This window comes from Pseudorasbora parva, chromosome 22 (assembly GCF_024679245.1).
Source record: "Pseudorasbora parva isolate DD20220531a chromosome 22, ASM2467924v1, whole genome shotgun sequence".
In the NCBI taxonomy this organism is placed as follows: domain Eukaryota; kingdom Metazoa; phylum Chordata; class Actinopteri; order Cypriniformes; family Gobionidae; genus Pseudorasbora; species Pseudorasbora parva.
Genome location: NC_090193.1, coordinates 25,998,534 through 26,019,509, shown reverse-complemented (window position 1 = coordinate 26,019,509; position 20,976 = coordinate 25,998,534). Strand labels below are relative to the sequence as shown.

General features: G+C 39.7%; 2 protein-coding genes across 4 annotated transcripts; one reads left to right on the top strand and one right to left on the bottom strand.

Moving 5' to 3' along the window:
• Nucleotides 1–81: 81 nt before the first annotated feature.
• Nucleotides 82–20,641, bottom strand: tp53inp2 (tumor protein p53 inducible nuclear protein 2). 3 transcript variants are annotated; one of them, XM_067431148.1, is made up of 4 exons: nt 20,533–20,641; nt 3,432–3,671; nt 677–776; nt 82–552 (listed from the first exon to the last, which is right to left on the bottom strand). In XM_067431148.1, exons 2-4 carry the CDS (start codon nt 3,553–3,555, stop codon nt 297–299), a joined length of 480 nt encoding a protein of 159 aa, XP_067287249.1. In that variant the 5' UTR covers nt 3,556–3,671; nt 20,533–20,641; the 3' UTR covers nt 82–296. The 3 variants fall into 3 exon arrangements, with proteins under 3 accessions (XP_067287249.1, XP_067287250.1, XP_067287248.1); XM_067431149.1 differs by lacking the exon at nt 20,533–20,641 and adding an exon at nt 4,611–5,027 and having other exon boundaries at nt 3,432–3,624; XM_067431147.1 differs by lacking the exon at nt 20,533–20,641 and adding an exon at nt 4,611–4,911.
• On the top strand, nt 5,924–10,566 carry snai1a (snail family zinc finger 1a). Its single transcript, XM_067431146.1, has 3 exons — nt 5,924–6,918; nt 7,341–7,850; nt 8,398–10,566. Exons 1-3 carry the CDS (start codon nt 6,843–6,845, stop codon nt 8,580–8,582), a joined length of 771 nt encoding a protein of 256 aa, XP_067287247.1. The 5' UTR covers nt 5,924–6,842; the 3' UTR covers nt 8,583–10,566.
• Nucleotides 20,642–20,976: the final 335 nt, after the last annotated feature.

Sequence of the window (20,976 nt, the reverse complement as noted above, 5' to 3'; positions counted from 1 at the left end):
CCTTCTGGTTACCAGTCTGACTCTCTAACCATAATCCCACGACTGCCCCCATTCAATATTTTAACAATGAAAGAACACAAGAACAGTCCATCACTTCATTTTATTGCCTGCATGACAGTCTAGTACACTAGTATGTAACATCATTTTTGAAAGCACACTTTTAGCTGCCACTGGGTTTATTATATCCTACATGGTAAATAACAAAATAAAAATGATTCAAACATTTTCATATCAAGCTTTTATTTTGAACCAAAGTACTTGCATGTGCTTGAGTGCTTGTTGACCTTCTCTGCGTCTTAGTGACTAAAGTTGCGACAGCCAGGCTGGTGGAGGATCACGCGATGTATGCGAGAGTAATGTTGAGGGACACGTTGACGAATGTGGTTTTGCCGCTGAATGCAATTGCGGCCGAGATTGTGGCGGTTGGCCCGAGCCTGAGCCCGCTGTATCCGGCCTGCCTGCGTGACTTTGACCAGAGCCCCAGATTGAGAGACCAACCGCTGAGATACTCGACCACTGCCTCGAGCAACAGGGACTTCTGGTTCTACAATGCTTTAGAAAGAGAACAAAACCATTTCAACTCAATCCAGTGCTGACCGAATGTCAACGCAACCTCACAGTAGAAATACAATGATAATGACAGCATGGAGTGGATGAGTGGATGTATTGGTTTTACCTTGCATCGCTGACCAAGCTGGCAGCACATTTCTCAGTGCTTGACAGGGTTCTTATTAACTTGAACTGCACTTCACTGGCTTCAGAGGATATCTCTCCATCTACAGAAAATAATAGTTGCCATGAAAAACTGTCTTAACCCTGTAAAACCTCAGTTATATGAAATAACTGACAGAAAAAATATACATCAAACCTTTAGACAAAATATAAAAAACTTTATACAGTATATGCTTTTTAGCTGAGTATCATATTTAATACATCCGGCTTTTAGGGCTCATATAGTAGATATAACAGAATATGGACCTCATGCTTGGAGAAAAGCTCAATGTTATTCAGAGCCCCAAACTCAGCAAAGTATGCAATAAGATGCTTTTGGTGATAATTATATATCCAAAAATGTAACATGAAATCAAGTAAACCTACAATGGGTACGGAAAGTATTCAGACCCCCTTAAATTTTTCACTCTTTGTTATATTGCATCCATTTACTAAAAAATCATTTAAGTTCTTTTTTTTCTCATTTATGTACACACAGCACCCCATATTGACAGAAAAACACAGAATTGTTGACATTTTTGCAGATTTATTAAAAAAGACAAACTGAAATATCACATGATCCTAAGCATTCAGACCCTTTGCTCAGTGTTTAGTAGAAGCACTTTTTTGATCTAATACAGCCATGAGTCATTTTGGGAAAGATTCTTTCCCAAAAAGTTTTTCACCTGGATTTGGGGATCCTCTGCATTACTCCTTGCAGATCCTCTCCAGTTCTGTCAGATTGGATGGTAAATGTTGGTGAACAGCCATTTTCCGGTCTCTCCAGAGATGCTCAATTGGATTTAAATCAGGGCTCTGGCTGGGCCATTAAAGTACAGTCAGGAGTTGTTGTGAAGCCACTCTTTTGTTATTTTAGCTGTGTGCTTAGGGTCATTGTCTTGCTGGAAGGTGAACCTTAGGGCCCAGTCTGAGGTCTTGAGCACTCTGGAGAAGGTTTTTGTCCAGAATATCCCTGTAATTGGCTGCATTCATCTTTCCCTCGATTGCAACCAGTCCTCCTTGTCCCTGCAGCTGAAAAACACCCCCACAGCATGATGCTGCCACCACCATGCTTCACTGTTGGGACTGTATTGGACAGGTCATACTTTTCTCCACACATACCGTTTAGACTTATAGCCAAAAAGTTCTATCTTGGTCTCATCAGACCCGAGAATCTTATTTCTCACCATCTTGGAGTCCTTTAGTTGTTTCTTTATCAAACTTCAATCAGTATAATCAAACACAGCTGAGCCCCTTTCACACTGCGATTCCGGCAAATACACGGATAATGCGACCCGGCATTTGTTCCCGGGCCGCTAGATTTGGTCTACAAATTAGATTTTGGTCTACTATTCACACTGCCAGCGAAATACCGTAATATGTGCGCTTTCACACACAACGGTCCTGGGTCGAGTTGACACGTGACATCCTGATGTGACGTATAATGGGGAGCGATCTCAGCTTCAGCGCGGATAGTAAGGAGCTCCGTGGTCTCGCCTTGTGTCCAGTTTGCACACATTTCTGCTTGTTTAATTTTAGTTTCTTTTGTATACGAACACTCTCTGCGTTTAAAACACCGACTAGTTTTTCTGGCACTGCAGGGTTGTATTATTGAAAAAACAAGCTCTAGGAGTCGCATGATAACTACGTACACGTTGCGGCATTCGTTTCGGCTTTTGTTCACACAGTGCTCGTCCCGGGTCGAATACCGCAATATTACTAGGTCCCCGACCCGGGTCGAATTCGGTAATCAATTCCGGGACGTGGTTGCTTTCACACAGAAGGCGACCCGGCAATGTTCCAGGAATATTGCAGGTCCAACGTGCAGTGTGAAAGGGGCTCTGGACTCAAATGAAGGTGTAGAACCTTCTCAAGGATGATCAGAAGAAATGGACAGCACCTGAGTTAAATATATGAGTGTCACAGCAAAGGGTCTGAATACTTAGGATCATGTGATGTTTCAGTTTTTCTTTTTTACTAAATCTGCAAAAATGTCAACAAGTCTATGTTTTTCTGTCAATATGGGGTGCTGTGTGTACATTAATGAGAAAAAAAACTTAAATGATTTTAGCAAATGGCTGCAATATAACAAAGAGTGAAACATTGAACGGGTTTGAATACTTTCCGTACCCCCTGTATGTTGCTTCATCTTTAGTAAGTGTTCATCTTGAAATATTACCAACAATATGAAAGCTAGTCTTATATTTACAGAGCAAAAAAAAAAAAAAAGAAAGAAAATGCAACCTGAAGTGGGACATTTTTACAATTATACTGAAAGAATATTTACTTGCTAAAAAATTATAAACATCATTCAACAGAAGGAAGTAAATATATTGTGTAGGTTTTTCAGTAGTTTCCATAATGTTGATCATTTAGAGGCCTTAGAAAATTGTGTATCAAATATAATAGTGTAGGCTTTATAAAGTTAATAGGCATAGTCACACAGGCAACTTTTATCTGTGCAAAATTATTTAATAAAATTATATTTTGAAGAATGTTTTGTCCATATATGATGGAAGTCTAAAACAACTTTATAAATTTATTACATTTTTGTTCAGACAAAAACACAACTATTAACATTAAATGTTGACAGAATTTAATTTTTGTAAATCTATTCCAATTACATTACTAGCAGCCCCTGAATTAATTGCATGTTATTTTAAATGTACTCCAGGACATTTCTTTTCATAAATATGAGACATTTGTGTCTCTGTACTCACCAGCTGCATTGACCATGAGCCAGTCCTCCTCCTCCACTTCCGGAGACCCTGGTTTTGGTACAGTTGGTTCCTGAGTTGTTTCGTTTACGCTTCCAAAGAGCAGGTTTGTGAGCCGTTGAAACATGGTTATAAATTGCGTGATTGTACTGAATAATTGATGATGAACTTGATTGCCTGGTCTCACACTTCTTCACTGAAAGATGTTACAAGCAGATCTCAGCAGGATGTCTTCAGTCAGACCTTCGGTAAAGGAAAAATGCTACTTTAAATGTAAACACTGTGATATAGCCTAGTCTCTGTTTTGAATTATGTCCTCTATTCAAGGCTTGGTTAGGAACCACACCTGACAGGATCAGGCTGCAAGCTATTTTAAACTCATATTGAGGTCAGGCTTCATTCTGAAATCAGAGCATTTTTTTCAGACCCTGACATAAAGTAGGTATAAATTATTACAGGATTTAGCAGCAAAAAAGCACTTCTTATCAGAATGGCTGTCCCCATCCCCAACCATGCACACTTAGAAATGTAAAAAACTGTGGTTTTAGTCATTAGTTTAATTATCAACAGAGGCACATTCTAAATGTGACAGCTATTTTAGACCCATGTCTGGGGATATTTGTTCATATGGCCAAATATGGATAAACTGAATTTTGGGAGTGCATTGTTGGACCCCAGCTCCATTGTTGCCGTCCATCTGTCGTTTTCCAGCTGGGGGGTGTGCCATTGAAACAATACCTACATTTTCTCTGAAAACACAGCATCTCATATGGAAATTGTTTAATTTCAATGTTAGTTTGTTATTTTAATGCAATGTTCATTTAGTAGCATTTTTCAAATAACTGTATGTGGGTGGTTTTGGTGGTGTTTGTTTTGCTCTCTAGTCATGCAGATGTCGAGGAAAACACAAGGGGAACTAATTTATCATTTTGTGCAATTGGCTACAATACACACTAACTAAAAATATACTGTAAAAGAAATGTAAATGACAAATACTGTAAACATCACATATAAATCAATGAAATAGCGTTATATTGGTAGATTGTGATTAAGAAAATGGAATGAGCATTTATGGATACGTTAATTACATACGAAATTGTATAATGTTACATACCACCAAAACATTTTGCGAATATACAGATTTTCTCACATAGCTAAAACCCAGATTAAAGTAAAACATACCTGCTTCTTTATAGAGAAACGAATTTCTCGACGTCTAATTCGTTAAAAATAAATCTTTGGTTTAATCCGAGGTAGAGGTACAGAATATACTCTTCTGTTTTGTTTATTTTGCTTTAAATTATAGCACCGCAGTATAGATCCCAACGAACAGCTGATAATAAAAACAAAAAGCCAGGCGAAGTAACCCCGCCTACTGCTGTGGGCTAGTCCAATTAGATTCGAACACAAACCAAGAGGTGGAGCCAGAATTGAACAGGGTGGTATTGTCCGTTTTTCCTCTATAGCTGACGTGGGAACAGTTTTTAACGTTAAACCTTAAAACTCATGGATCGACCGTAAGTAAAACTGATACCAGTTCAGTTGTGGGGACAGGGGTTGGATATGTCGAGGGGCGTAACAATCAACAATATTTGAAAACTGCAAAATGTGCCGCAGCAACAACGGACAGAGAGATTAGCCTACATAAAGGCATGCTTTATTTAGTGTAACACCAAAAAATAAAATAATATATCAGTTACTCACTATGCTCTTAAGCATTATATAAAGAAATAGTTCACCCAAAAATTTAAATTTTGTCATCATTTAGGCTACTCCACCTCAAGCGGTTCCAAAACGGGAATTCATTTATTTCTTCTTACTCTTAAGGAATGTCAGTTACCATTATAAACTTTACGTTTAAAGCGTTTAATTTCTTTTTGATATTAACAGTAGCCTATTGGTACCATTTACAGTAGGCCTAATTAAAGGGATAGTTTACCCAAAAATTAAAATTGTGTCACCATTTACTCCACCTCAAGTGGTTCCAACCCTGTATGAATGTCTTTTCTTCTTCTGAACACAAAATTATATACTTTAGGAATGTCAGTAACCAAACAGATGATGGGCCTAGTGACCTCCATAATGGGGAAATACTACTAGCCTAAATGAGGTCCAGCAACTGTTTGGTTACTGACATTCCTAAAGTATATCATTTTGTGTTCAGCAGAAGAAAGAAATTCATACAGGTTTGGAACCACTTGCGATGGAGTAAATGATGACACAATTTTCATTTTTGGGTGAACTATCCCTTTAATTACTGTAAATGGTACCCCTTTCTACCATTATAAAGGCTATTATCACAAAGAAATAAAATTAAATAAAAAATTAAAGATATAATTATCCTTGAATATAATTATTTATTGCAAATATGACTGACAGTAAGTGGATAGAGAGAGAAAATAAACAAAACATTTACTAAATTTAAAGTTAAATAAGTCACATTAGCACTATATTTGAGCCTGCTAAACGTAGGCTAATATTAGTTTTTTGTGTTTAGTGCACTTCATCATGTGGACACAAACTTCTTTCATGGACACTTCAAAGCTTATATGGCCAAACCAAACAGAAAGCAGATTTACTCTGTGAAAACCGATGGAAACACAAAATAAATATATTTTATTGCCACAAGGTGGAGCCATAATCAAAGTTACTTTTACACACACAATTCATTCCAGGCTTGTGCTGACATCTGTTGAAAAGTGCATTGTGCACTTGTCAGCGTATCAAAATTAGGTAGTAAAGCATCTCCAGAACACATACATTTTAGTGTATGTTGTATAATAGTCTTGACCATAAAATAAAAAGTGATGTCAGCTTGTTAACATTTATTTCTTAAACGCTGCATGTGTGCAAACCAGGTCTGGCATAAATGTATTTTGATAGATTACAGATTTATGCTGCACTTGCTAATTCTATTATTCTTCATCGTGCATAGTTTGCAAATGGCAAATAGTTACTTCACAAAAGCTTTAATTTAAATGAACAATGATCTGGCTCTTTACACACATTGGCTTGGAGCCGCGAAGTAAACAATGAATTTAGAATGGCTAATTTACATGATCTTGATAGGCACGAATTAAACAATTCACTTATGTGTATTACCTGCGAAGTGCGCTTGGGAACATTCACACCTAGGCAGCAGTCAAGTGCTAGGTAATTAAATGAAACACTGACGACAGCGATGGCTGTAGGCTGTTCTTTTGGGCGGGTCCAAATGGACGTATACCCACTTAGTCTGTCAGACTATTTTAAATAAGTACAGACTCGCTAATTGTAGTCCATTTCAGATCAGTGTTCGGTCTTAACGTTACAAGAACTGCGGATTGGCGAGGACGCTACATTTTAAGGACTATATCTGAAGCGGATCGTTTCAGTGAAATTTTACTTCTGAAAATAACTGGACTGGAGTTCAGAATGCCTCGGTCTTTCCTGGTAAAAAAGTATTTCACCAGCAAGAGACCAAACTACAGCGAGTTGGAATGTCAGAACGGTGAGTTTTAATACTTTTTAAAAAATCGAATCGATCTAAACTTCGTGTTTTTATGTAAAAGTGTAAAACTGGAAAATAAATGAGTTATTCTAATCAAAGTACATGGTGATTGATTTTGTGTCATCGGTACATCGGACAAATGAATGTAATATAAACCAGTTTTAATACAAAAACTGGATTTCGACCATTTTCCTTGTGGAATTTCAATCTATACACAGCGCCCTTTCTTCACTGGATCTGGTTGCATGTGAGATGCACATGTGTTTTTTGACTTTCTACTTCTGTTGCAACTGTGTCCTGTGGTTTTCTCTGGCAATCACTTTTGTTGTAAAATACCAAGTCCAAAAAGTCTATAGCCACATGTCCATTATGGTTTTAAATATCATTAGGAACTTATTTTCTCTTCCTCTCTCACCCATCAGATACTTTGCCAGACAGATACCCACTAGCAGAACTTCCAGCAGTCAGCAATGACTTTCCAGTGACTTGCTTGACCACTGGACTGGTTTGGGATGTGAGCTTGCTACCTTCCCTGCACAATCCCGCATCCCCATCCACACTTTCCACTAGCCAGGGCCCGCTGGACCTAAGCTCCCCGTCCAGCGTCAGCTGCAGCAGCAGCGGGGAAGAAGATGAAGGACGCACATCGGACCCTCCGAGCCCAGATTCCTCAGACACCTACCACCCCCAACAGACCAGCAGGCCGAGACGCAACAACAAGAACAGGGCAGGACAGAGAGAGGACAAGAGCGAGGCCACTGTCCCCGTCACTCGACCGGCCTTCTTCTGCAAGCACTGTCCCAAAGAATACAACAGTCTCGGTGCCCTAAAGATGCACATCCGCTCACACACACTACCATGCGTCTGTCCCACCTGTGGAAAGGCCTTCTCCCGACCCTGGCTGTTAAGAGGACACATTCGCACGCATACAGGTACATTTTTTTTCCTCAGACAAACTTAACATGTTGTCTTACTAGCATCCAATATCTAATTTTGCATTGTGTTTATAAAGGAAAAAGTACAACAACAAAAAATCAATCACATTTTCATTCTGCATATTTTCTTTTGAAAATGTCTAAACTCTCCTTTCACAATAATTTAATTAATGCAACTGTTAGTTTAGTGATTCACTCAGTCGTGTGAGCTTGTCCTCAATAGAATTGCTTTTCATTGATCACTCATTGTTGACATCTTTTTAACAATGACACAATAGGACAATCTTATCAATCACTAGTGTGAGAGCAGAGATAAGCAAAGATAAGTTCATCAAGAATGCCTAAGGAGCACTTGTTATCATCCTTGCTGAGTAGCCACTTATTTTGTGTACTTGTGGTTGATTCAATCAGTATAGCATGTGACTGTTAGCTACTTGGACAACATGGTTGTTGTTTTTTAAACAAAGAGATGCATTTTTAGAAAAGACATTTACGATTCCAAGTGCCTGTTTAACGGTTATTTTAATCACTTCCCTCTCCTCAGGTGAGCGTCCATTCTCCTGCCCACACTGTAACCGTGCCTTCGCAGACCGTTCTAACCTGCGTGCACACCTGCAGACCCACGCAGATGTGAAGAAATACCAATGCAACACCTGTTCTCGCACCTTCAGCCGCATGTCCTTGCTGCAGAAACACAGCGCAGCCGGTTGCTGTCCCTCCACGGCTTGAGAACACCGTGAGCAATTTATTCTACTTCGGGACTCTGTGCCTTGTGAGATAATAATGACCGCATGCTTCTTCTCTCAACACCCGCGCATAGATGCAGCATGCAACTGGAGAAGGATGGCACGACGTTTAAGCGGACTTATTAAACATAACATGGTCGATACATTTCCAAAATGTCACATCAGACTTTTTTCCATAACCAAAATACTTCAAATGAAGGAATTATGAATGTTAAATGTATAATAGCTGTTCAGCTAGGAGTCATGAAGCAGGGACAGCTGCTGTCAGGTTGGGGGTGGGCACACTATGATAGTGTATGTCTCTCAGCATGACACACACACACACAAACATATGCACACAGACAGACAGCTGTTCTGTGGTGCGGAGGCAGTGTGCTAACAGGTGCCCTGGCCCTGACCGTCACATCTCTGATAACAGGTGGCGTCTGCCAATTTCTCTAGAAACACACTTTGAGAGAGTCATAGTGGACCACAGTTGACTGTGCTGTTGTTGTTTTTTTTAGTTGGTTTTAGTGGGTTGTAACCTGCATGCGCAAGGTTCATCGCTTGTTTTTACTGATGTTTGTTCTTTTACTTACTCTCCGTCTCCTTTATCACTCCTTTTGTTATACAGGGACTGAGTTTTAAAATGCACTCCAGTTTACCAAAGAGTATTGAAGTCTGGTCATTATGTATTAGGAGATTTAAACCAAAGCCATGCTACTTTTTGTAATTTAAAAAGTTTTTCTATTTGTACCTCATGTTTTTGACATGCAACACTTTTGTATTTTTATCTGATGTGAAGAAAAGGACAGTCTCAGTAAATAGCCAATGTATTTCATATTCTGTCCACTGTGGATGTGGACATATCAACTTTTATGTCACACTTTGCTGACACAAATTCATGCATGTTTTTTTTTTCTTCTTAAAATTGAATGTTCAGTGCAATTTTTTTTTTATACATCTCTTTGTATTTGTCAAAATCATTTCCATCCAATAAAATAATTTAAGTTTATACAAATACTTTGATTCATGCTCACTTTTTTTGGATTCGCTACAGTTGCAAAGTGCAAAAAAGACTCGTACTGGTAATCTGATGGCTTATACTATTGGAAGCTGTTGAAATGCATTATCAGGAAAAGCGGTGCTTCATTTCCCATGAATAGGAGTGACTTGTAACTGTGATGTTTGCTGGGTGGCAGGTGAACGCAATATGACAGCACAGGGACGTCTGCATGCACCTGCCTCACACACCTGTCCTACTGCACGCACACACTCACTCACTGCAAACAAAACGGTTTACCCAGAACGGACTCCTGGCCTGCTTGTGCATACGGATGTGTGTTGATCTTTGCGTGTATGCACGGTCAGTGCAGCAAATCTGTTTTTATATACAAGACATAAAGACGTCATTGTGGCCCGTTTTAGTCATCTGAGTGCTCTGTGTTCATTCAAACTGTAATTTTGCCTCTGGAGGTATTGCTGCGAGGCAAACTGATGGAATGTCTTACATAAATATTTTCATGTTGGAAGCTTTGCTTGCGAGCGTTGGAAGAGTTGTGTGTGTATGCTGCATTGATGTAAGGTGCTCCTATCTGCTGACCTCAAAACCTGGCATGTGTAACTAATGACTAAATAATCATACTGAGCTAGAATCAGATCTCTTTTATGGAAGCTTATTTCCACTTTGGAATAAAAAACAACAACTTTATATCTCATGTATCGGCGTAGCCCATTAACAGAAGTGCATGCAGAACTAACTTCCCTGGCCTCAAGAGACACACTAGAGGTCTTGTACGGTCTTTAGCGTCCTTCTTATCGCGCCTGCCTCCCACGCCGGAAACCCCGGTTCGAATCCTGCTTGGAGTGGGTCAAGTAGGACTGGTTTCATTTGGTGCTGTTGACCCGGATAGGAGTGAGATTTAAGGAGGTGAGTGTAACGGATGTAGATCAGTAAGAGCTGTGTATATCAAGAGGCACTAGCAACTGACGTTAAAGTGGGTCGAGTAAGATTGTTAATCACAATTGCAACTATATATCTTACAATTTGACATTGTTTCTGACAATTTCTTGAATTATCAAATCTCACAATGTTTTTATATTACGATTGGATTGAGTTCTGGAGAATTTGGAGGCCAAGTCAACACAAACCTTGTGCTCCTCAAACCATTTCTGAACAATTTTTGCTTTGTGGCAGAGCGCATAATCCTGCTGAAAGAGGCCACAGCCACCAGGGAATACCGTTTTTATTAAAGGGTGTACATGGTCTGCAGCAATGCTTAGGTAGGTGGTACATGTCAAAGTAACATCCACATGAATGGCAGGACCCAAGGTTTCCCAGCAGAACATTGCCCAAAGCATCACACTAAATCTGCCGGGTTGCCTTCTTCCCATAGTGCATCCTGATGCCATGTGTTCCCCAGGTAAGCGACGCACACGCACCCGGCCATCCACGTGATGTAAAAGAAAACATGATTCATCAGACCAGGCCACCTTCTTCCATTGTTCTGTAGTCCAGTTTTTAATAATCACGTGCCCACTGTTAGTGCTTTCGGTGGTGAACAGGGCACCCTGACTGGTCTAGGGCTATGCAGACCCATACGCAACAAACTTTGATGCACTTTGCATTTTGACATCAGAACCAGTATTAACTTCCTGAGCAATTTGAGCTACAGTTTGTCTGTTTGATCAGACCACACGAGCCAGCCTTCACTCCCCACATGCATCAATGAGCCTTGACCGCCCATGACCCTTTCGTCAGTTCACCACTGTTCCTTCCAACATCACAATTTGGCCCTTGTCAAACAAGGCCAAAATATTAAATGTTCACTTGCTGCCTAATATACCCCACACACTAACAGGTGCCATGATGAAGTGATAATCAGTGTAATTCAGCCATAATGTTATGCCTACAGTCTCAAAAGTTGTGATTTTCTATTGTGCAATATGCAACTGATTGTGCAATATGCAACAATATACTATATATATATATATATATATATATATATATATATATATATATATATATATATATATACAACCCAAAATCAGAAAAAGTTGTGACAGTTTGGAAAACGCAAATAAAAAAAGAAAGTAGTGATTTCTAAATTTACTTTGACTTGTATTTCATTGCAGACAATATGAACACAAAATATTTCATGTTTTGTCTGGTCAACTTCATGTCATTTGTAAATATGCATCCTTTCCTGTCATTCAGATCTGCAACACATTTCAAAAAAAGTTGGGACAGGAGCAATTTAGGGCTAGTAATGAGGTAAAAGGGTTAATAATGATGTGATTTGAAACAGGTGATGTCAACAGGTTATTGAAATTATGATTTGGTACAAAAGCAGCATCCAAGAAAGATCTAATCCTCTAGGAGCAAAGATGGGGCGAGGATCGCCAGTTTGCCAACAAATACGTGAGAAAATTATTGAAATGTTTAAAAACAATGTTCCTCAAAGAAAGATAGGAAGAGATTTGGATATTTCACATTCAACAGTGCATAACATAATTACAAGATTCAAGGAATCTGGAGGAATTTCAGTGCGCAAAGGACAAGGCCGCAAGCCTAAGCTGAACAACCGTGATCTCCGATCCCTCAGGCGGCACTGCATCAAGAATCATCATTCATCCATAAGCGATATCACCACATGGGCTCAGGACTACTTTGGCAAACCTTTGTCAAGTACCACAATATGTAGTTACATCCACAAATGCCAGTTAAAACTGTACTGTGCCAAAAGGAAGCCTTATGTTAACAGTGTCCAGAAGCGCCCGTCGACTTCTCTGGGCTCGGAGGCATCTGGGATGGACCATCACAAAGTGGAAATGTCTACTGTGGTCAGATGAATCAGTATTTCAGGTATTTTTTGGGAGGAATGGACGCCGTGTGCTCCGGACCAAAGAAGAAAAGGATCATCCAGACTGTTACCAGCAACAAGTCCAAAAGCCAGGGTCTGTCATGGTATGGGGTTGTGTCAGTGCCCTTGGCAAAGGTAACTTGCACTTCTGTGAAGGCACCATTAATGCTGAAAAGTACATAGAGATTTTGGAGCATAATATGCTGCCTTCAAGAAGATATCTTTTCCAGGGACGTCCATGCATATTTCAACAAGACAATGCAAAACCACATTCTGCACACATTACAAAGTCCTGGCTGCGGAGGAAGAGGGTACGGGTACTTGACTGGCCTGCCTTAAGTCCCGACCTGTCTCCAATAGAGAATATGTGGCGCATTTTGAAGACCCCATACTGTTGCCCACCTTAAGACTTGTTTGCAGGAAGAATGGGACAAAATTACACCTGAAACACTTCATCACTTGGTGTCTTCAGTCCCTAAACGTCTTTTAAGTGTTGTGAAAAGGAATGGCAACATTACAAAGTGGTAAATGCTTTGCAGGTCTGAATTTCATTTCATTTATTTATTTCATTTAATCATTTAGCAGACGCTTTTATCCAAAGCGACTTACAAAAAGGGGAGAGCAATAGAAGCAACGAAACAGACAAGGCCAACAACCTGTAGAGCTGTAAGAAGTCTGAATTAATTAGCACAGTACACAATTTTTTTTTTTTTTTTAAATAGACATCTACAACAAAAAACTTGAGTAAGCAAAATACAAAACACTGGATTTTGATAGCTATGATAACAACCCATTAGGACTAAGGCTGTTGCCCCAACTGTTGTCGTTAATGCAGATTCAGTGGCCCAATGGGTTGGTTTTGTATGGCATTCTAGCTAAACGCGCAGCAATAGCCATCTACAACAAAAACTCACGTACACAAAATACAGAACACTGTATTTTGATAGTTATGATAACTATGTAACATACCCGCCTGAAGGCACAAATCCGGATGAGAGACCTAGATATGATCCAGGAGTGTGCGCTTTTTGGTCGTTGCTGTGGTGATCAGTAAGTGCTATTCTGTATTGGTCAAGTGCAATTGGAAAAGATGTGTCTTAAGATGTTTTTTAAAAATGGCTACAGACTCGGCAGCACGAATTGAGATCGGCAGGTCATTCCACCAGGTGGGAACGGTCCAGGAAAATGTCCGTGAGAGCGATTTCATGCCTCTTTGGGATGAAACCAGGAGGCGCCGCTCACTCGCAGAACGCAAGCTTCTGGAGGGTGTGGAAGTCTGAACAAGTGAGTTTAGGTATATTGGTGCAGAGCCAGTGGTTGTTTTGTAGGTGATAACTAGTGCCTTGAATTTGATGCGAGTAGCCATTGGCAACCAGTGCAGTTTGATGAAGAGAGGCGTAACATGCGCTCTCTGTGACAGGAATGACAGGAAAGGATGCATATTTACAAATGACATGAAGTTGACCAGACAAAACATGAAATATTTTGTGTTCATATTGTCTGCAAGGAAATACAAGTCAAAGTAATTTTAGAAATCACTTTTTATTTTATTTGCACATTCCATACTGTCCCAACTTTTTCTGATTTGGGGTTGTATATATATATATATATATATATATATATATATATATATATATATATATATATATATATATATATATGCTGTATATATATATCAGTTGCATATTGCACAATAGAAAATCACAACTGTGAAATTTGATATATATAATATATATATTTAATATATATATTTAATATATATATTTAATATATATATCTCCTAAAAAATCTCTTACGCCTACTGAAGACAAGTAAACAGTGATAAAGAAAGATCAATGAAAATGAACTACAAACAAAGTAAAAAGTGAAAATTTCAAGCACTAGAAATGTATAAAGTAACCCATTAATATATATAAAGAAATGTATTAAGTTCACTTAAGACAAAAAACAACTGTTTAATTGCAAATACATAGTCAATTTGACACATGTATATTTGCATATTTAACTGTTTAAGCCTATAATTAGGTGGCAAAAAGCACTTAGTTCAGTTCTCACGCACTATGAGCAGTGGTTTCATGTCCCACATCTCTAAGACTGCACTGAGGAAGTTTCTTAGAACATGCTCGCATATAGCAAAATTAGTTATATTTCTGCACTTCAATGGTTTAAAATAATGATTTTTAATCGGAAAATCTTAAAAACGCATACAAATGATAAGCTTTTGTGACAGTGTAGCACAGCAAATTTATAGAGATAATAGTCCAAAATCTCTACCTCTACATATTTCTATCGGTTAAACTTATCTACCGACATCATGCACCCCTACCTCATGTGAGGTACCCCTACCTCCATGTGTTTTTTATCTTGCAGTTGCGACTTTATATCTCAGAACTGTTTCCTAATATTGTGCATAGTTTATTTCTTAATTTAAACTTTATCTCACAATATTTTTTTCAAACAGGCTTCTATACTCCGTTGTCCATACAGTTGGTAAAAATTAGGATGTGAAAAGCTAAAATGGATCCTCCACCAGCACTTTTAGTGCTGTAAAAGCTCCTAGTGGAAACAGGTCTACATTAATCAGACTGAACTGTTGAATCCAGACAGTGAGTCAGCTGCTGTCAGGAGCAAGAGTGAGTTCTCATAGTAAGTGTAGATGCGTTTGTGGAGCATGAGGTAAGTTCTTCCATGTGCTGTCCCAGATCTGAACGTCTGAATGAGTGTTAGTATGAGGAGCCTCTTCCCATTTAGTCACTCAACCACTCGCAGACATCCACAATCTCTGGAATGCATGTGTCAGGTGCTGACATGTAGTTTACGACAGTGAAGTGTAATCCTTGGGGGGTGCTGGTTAGGAAAGAATTGTTTAAGCTTTACATTTTTGGTGATGCAATTGGGGTTAATTCGTCTTGAGGTGCAATGCGACAGTGGAAGGACGCAATCCTCCAAACTCTCTTGAAAGCAGACAGGAAAACATCTGTATGAAATGGAAGCAAAAGAGTTACATGTGGTCGATTTGTAACAAGCCCAGAGGGCAGGGAGAGGCGGTCGAATGAGATGACGTTATCAGAGTTGCTGTGAGAAACTTTAAAGAAGAAATTCCTGATAAAGCTCGAGCTTCGTCAGCAGGAATAGAGACCAAATGCTAGTATATCTGATTCATCAAACTTATTCACACAAAAAAAGCACTTTTCCAAACCTGGAAAGTGTGTGGTGAGCCAACACGTCAATGTGCCGCCAGAGAGTTTGCTGTAACGCAACCCGCAGCAATATTTAGTGCACATTCTGTGCTAAGAAATGAAAACTAAATATGCATTCTCATACAGTCGTTCCTGAGGGATAATGAGACGTCTGGCTCTGAAATCGGAGAACTCCTTCCCCACTGCGCGTTCCCAAGTGCCAGAACGTTCACTGTAATTTACCAAAAGTGGCTGCTGCTGCTGCCATAAAGCATGTGTTTAACATTCCAGCCCTTTTCTCAGGGCTCGTGTGTGCCTTTTATACTCCCTTTCTTTTGCTCACTCAACTTTGCATGGCTAAATTTGAGCACAAGCATGATGCGTCTTTGCCTTACTTCACATGAGGATCATCTCTCTCCCTCAGAGACACCCAAAGTCTCAGGCAGGAAATGGGAGTTTACATTGGCCTGACTTTGCAGGGAGAGAACAAGTGGGCTCAAGTGTTCAGTGACTGCAGTACGGCTGCAGCAGAGCCCCATCCCCCCACTCAAGATTCCCTCCCACGCCTGCTCTCCCACTCTGTCAGGGGGAGAGCGCTGCAAGGGCCTTGGCCAAGACTTGGGGCTCAGGGCCTGGGATACAGGAAGAAGCTGTCAGCCTCTTATAAACACGAGCAGTTCTGCACCCACGACAAACTAGCGCCTGAGGGAATGCTCCAACGCCGCCATACTGTCTGTGTCAAACCGACTTAATGCAAAAAGTCACATGTTTCTCACCACAGGTATTCTAAACTTCATTACAAGCATCTCTGCTGTTACCGTAGTATACCTCAGAACGCTGTTGTGTCCTGTGTCAGAAACAGGAGGCATTCATTGGCCAGTCAGTCAATGAATTAACAGACAGCATTTAAGTATGAAGGAAACTGCATTCGGACCGCCTTCCAAGGCACTGTAACGTCACATCTATCAAAGCGGTTCCTGTGGTGTGTGGAGGGTGTACACAGCATGACTCTGTATATTTTATTATTACATTTTTTTGAATAACCCGACTGAAAAATCAATTAGAGTGAATGTTTTATACATTACAGAAGAAAAAAAACATTGGAAAATCAAAACAAAAAATTATATATTATATATATATATATATATATATATATATATATATATATATATATATATATATATATATATATATATATATATATATATATATATATATATATATATATATATATATATATTATATAAATTAGAATATTACTTAAGACCAATACAAAGAAAGATTTTTTAGAAATCTTGGCCAACTGAAAAGTATGAACATGAAAAGTATGAGCATGTACAGCACTCAATACTTAGTTGGGGCCTCTTTTGCCTGAGTTACTCCAGCAATGCGACGTGGCATAGATTCGATCAGTCTGTGGCACTGCTAAGGTGTTATGAGAGCCCAGGTTGCTCTGATAGTGGCCTTCAGCTCTTCTGCATTGTTGGGTCTGGCATATCACATCTTCCTCTTCACAAGGTCAGGCAAGGGGTTAAGGTCAGGCAAGTTTGCTGGCAAATGAAGAACAGGGATACCATGGTCCTTAAACCAGGTACTGGTTCACTGCAGGTGCACAGTGGACCAACACCAGAAGATGACATGGCACCCCAAACCATCACTGACTGTGGAAACTTTACACTGGACCTCAAGCGACGTGGATTGTGTGCCTCTCCTATCTTCTTCCAGACTCTGGGACTCTGATTTCCAAAGTAAATGCAAAATTTACTCTCATCAGAGGACATAACTTTGGACCCCTCAGCAGTCCTTTTTGTCTTTAGTCTAGGCAAGATGCTTTTGACAATGTCTGTTGTTCAAGAGTTGCAAGAGTGGAAACCCATATCTTGCATACGTCTGTACATAGTGGTTCTTGAAGCACTGACTCCAGCTGCAGTCGACTCTTTGTGAATCTCCCCCACATTTTTGAATGGGTTTAGTTTCAGAATCATCTCAAGGTTGCAGTTATCCCTATTGCTACTACACTTTTTTCTACCACATCTTTTCCTTCCCTTCGCCTCTCTATTAATGTGCTTGGACAAAGAGCTCTGTGAACAGCCAGCCTCTTTTGCAATGACCTTTTGTGTCTTGCCCTCCTTATGCAATGTGTCAATGGTTGTCTTTTGGATGACGTCTTTTTAAGGATTGTGTAGCCTACAGAACTATACTGAGAGACCATGTAAAGGCCGTTGCAGGTGTTTTGAGTGAATTAGCTGATTAGAGTGTGGCACCAGGTGTCTTCAATATTGAACCTTTTCACAATATTCTAATTTTCTGAGATACTGAATATGGGATTTTCTTTAGTTAAAAAATATAGCATTGTGTTGCTTGCGGTTTTCAATGAAAGCAATTAAAACAAACAAAACTGTGTTGTTTGGATGCTCTGATCGGCAAAATGTTCATTTATACATTTACTTGCTGCTCCATCAGACAGTCTTTTTATTCATTCAAACAAATGCCAGACTGCAAGATCAAAACTGTGGGAAAACATAATCTTCGGACACATCTGTGCTACCTTTAAAATTTACCAGATGGAGGCATTTAAGTAGACAGATCTACAAATAATGGATTCAGACATGCCTTGATGACTTCCTACTTCCATATAGTGCATTTTTAAGTTCTGAACACAATCTATGCAATCGAGTGTAATTCTTTTCAGATTTATTTCAGGTTAACAGGTAGACGTACAGAACAGACTTTTGAATCAGTGGCATGGCAAGCGAGTGCAGTTTTATGTCAAAGTTTTGTTTATTTCTAAGGATGAAGGACTTGACAGATGTGAGAATCACACATTTCTATCCCAAACTTCACCTCACATAAACCACATCTTTCAATGTCTGTCCATCAGATGTGGCCCAGCACAACGAGCCTAATTACAGACAGAGACACTTCTGCATCAACTTCTCCGAGGTCTCCCATGAACAATAGCATCTAAACAAAACCACTAAACAAAATGCAAACAAAGGCCCAAATCTCTCTCTCCAAGAGCTTTAGAGTTTGCCAGAGGGCCGCTGGAGAAGTGGAGAGACCTTATTACAGAATAATGAATCACACACTCACTAAGTCACAGGGTTGCTGAAGATGAATGTGCTCTCTGTTGGTTTTCCTGGAGCTGCGTGTTTACTAACCAATGACGCAGGCTGCACTTGATCAGAGACATGTGTTTCTGAGGTCTCAGTTCCAGTGAGAAGCGAGGGGAAGGAGAGCCGAGCGCGAATGTGTGGCGCCTGGGCTCCCTTGGCCCCGACTCTGCCACACACACAGGGGTTGGGGTAACTGTGGGGGTCATGCTGAGAAAAATAAACCGTGTAAACCTCAGGACAGGAAGCAGACTGCAGAGAGGAGATCCACATTAAGCGAGAGCATGAAGCCTCTAATTTCGGTCCATGCACTGATTTTGAACCTAAATTCAAATCCCAAAATTCAAACGAAAGTGGTGCTCAAGAAGTCTCTCATAGTAACCTTTGTAATTATATCTATTGAACAAAGATTTTTTTACAGAAAATTTGTGGAAGTTGTGTTATGCTTCATGTCTTCGTCAGCTCGTTTTCTGATTTAGTATGGTTTTATCTGACAATCTACAGAGTGTGTGCACATTTGTTCTTTGGGTTCCCCAATACAACAGGATTTCAACATGTTGGATATTTATGACAGTCATTCTTAACATACTTCACAATGCAGAAAAGAATTTGATAAGATAATCTGTAGAACATCAAGAATATTGTGTCTTTACCTGTAAATGTGGGAAGGGGATAATTGGGTTCAAAATCAAACCGATTATTTACTAGTGTCAGGTTTTTTAAAAGAAATAAACATCTAAATAAAAATATATAAACTTCTTATGCTTGAGAAGTGAAATTGTAAATATATCTTATTTATCTTGTTTTAAGCATAAATTTAGCAACATTTTGTTAAAGAAAAAATATTGACTGTAATGGTAAAAATATGAGGAAAAAATTGATTTAATATAATTCAACATACATATATTATATTGCCAAAAGTTTAGGTACGCCTGCCCTTTACATGCACATGAACTTTAATGACTTCCTATTCTTAATCTGTAGAGTTTAAAATGGAGCTGGCCCTTTGCAGTTATAACAGCTTCAACTCTTCTGGAAAGGCTTTCCACAAGGTTTAGGAGTGTATTTATAGGAATTTTTGACTATTCTTCTAGAAGCGTATGTGTGAGGTCAGGCATTGATGTTGGATGAGAAGGCCTGGCTTGTAGTCTCTGCTCTAATTTATCCCAAAGGTGTTCTATCGGGTTGAGGTCAGGACTCTGTGCAGGCCAGTCAAGTTCCTTCACACCAAACTCACTCATCCATGTCTTTAAGGATCTTGCTTTGTGGACTGGTGAGCAGTCATGTTGGAACAGGATGGGGCCATCCCCAAACTGTTCCCACAAAGTTGTGAGCATGAAATTGTCCAAAATGTCTTGGTATGCTGAATCATTAAGAGTTCCTTTCACTGGAACTATGGGGCCAAGCCCTCCACCAAACTTTACACTTGGCACAATGCAGTCAGGCAAGTACCGTTATCGTGGAAACTGCCAAACCCAGATTTGTCCAATGGATTAAGATACAGAGAAGCGGGTGCTGAACACGCTCTGTGATTTTATGTGGCCTACCACTTTGTGGCTGAGTTGCTGTTGTTCCGAATTGCTTCCACTTTGTGGATCTAACAGTTGACCATGGAACATTTAGTAGGAAATTAAAGGGATACTTCACCGCTTTTTCATATTAAACTATGTTATACCATTAACTAAAACGAGTTGATACATACCTCTCTCGCCTGAGTGCGTGCACTTAAAGGGATACTTAACCGCCTTTTCATATTAAACTATGTTATTCCCTTAACTAAAACTTAACTTGCGACATACCTCTCTCCTCTCGGTGCGTGCACTTAATCGCTCTGACGCTGGTGACGATCTGAAAGCATTTAGCTTAGCCCACTAAGCCCAGTTCATTCACTATGGTACCAAACAGAGATCAAGTTAGAAGCGACGAAACACCTCCACGTTTCCCCTATCTAATACAGTTACATGAATATTTGAACGATCAAGTATGGTGACACAAAATAAAGCTTAGCGCTTTTCTAAGTGGATTAAAACGGAGAACTATAATGTATGGCGGAATAGCACTTCTGAGAGTACTTAGACTCTTCGGAGTAAAAAGTCACGCCTGAAAAATCCTCCCTCACATCTCCCCGTCCCCTAGCCTGACAAGCCAGACCCACATCAAGATGTTTGGTCTGGAAACTCACCATTGACAGGGCTCAATCCGAGGGGCGGGATAAACGGTTGTCTTTCAAACTCCCTCTGCAC

Excerpts from the sequence above, each read along its gene's own strand:
- snai1a (XM_067431146.1), top strand. The coding sequence starts at position 6,843 with ATGCCTCGGTCTTTCCTGGTAAAAAAGTATTTCACCAGCAAGAGACCA. Across the intron at positions 6,919-7,340 it reads CGAGTTGGAATGTCAGAACG|ATACTTTGCCAGACAGATAC; the intron begins GTGAGTTTTAAT and ends CTCACCCATCAG. Across the intron at positions 7,851-8,397 it reads ACACATTCGCACGCATACAG|GTGAGCGTCCATTCTCCTGC; the intron begins GTACATTTTTTT and ends CCCTCTCCTCAG.
- tp53inp2 (XM_067431148.1), bottom strand. The coding sequence starts at position 3,555 with ATGTTTCAACGGCTCACAAACCTGCTCTTTGGAAGCGTAAACGAAACA. Across the intron at positions 777-3,431 it reads GCTCATGGTCAATGCAGCTG|ATGGAGAGATATCCTCTGAA; the intron begins GTGAGTACAGAG and ends TATTTTCTGTAG. Across the intron at positions 553-676 it reads AGCTTGGTCAGCGATGCAAG|CATTGTAGAACCAGAAGTCC; the intron begins GTAAAACCAATA and ends CTCTTTCTAAAG.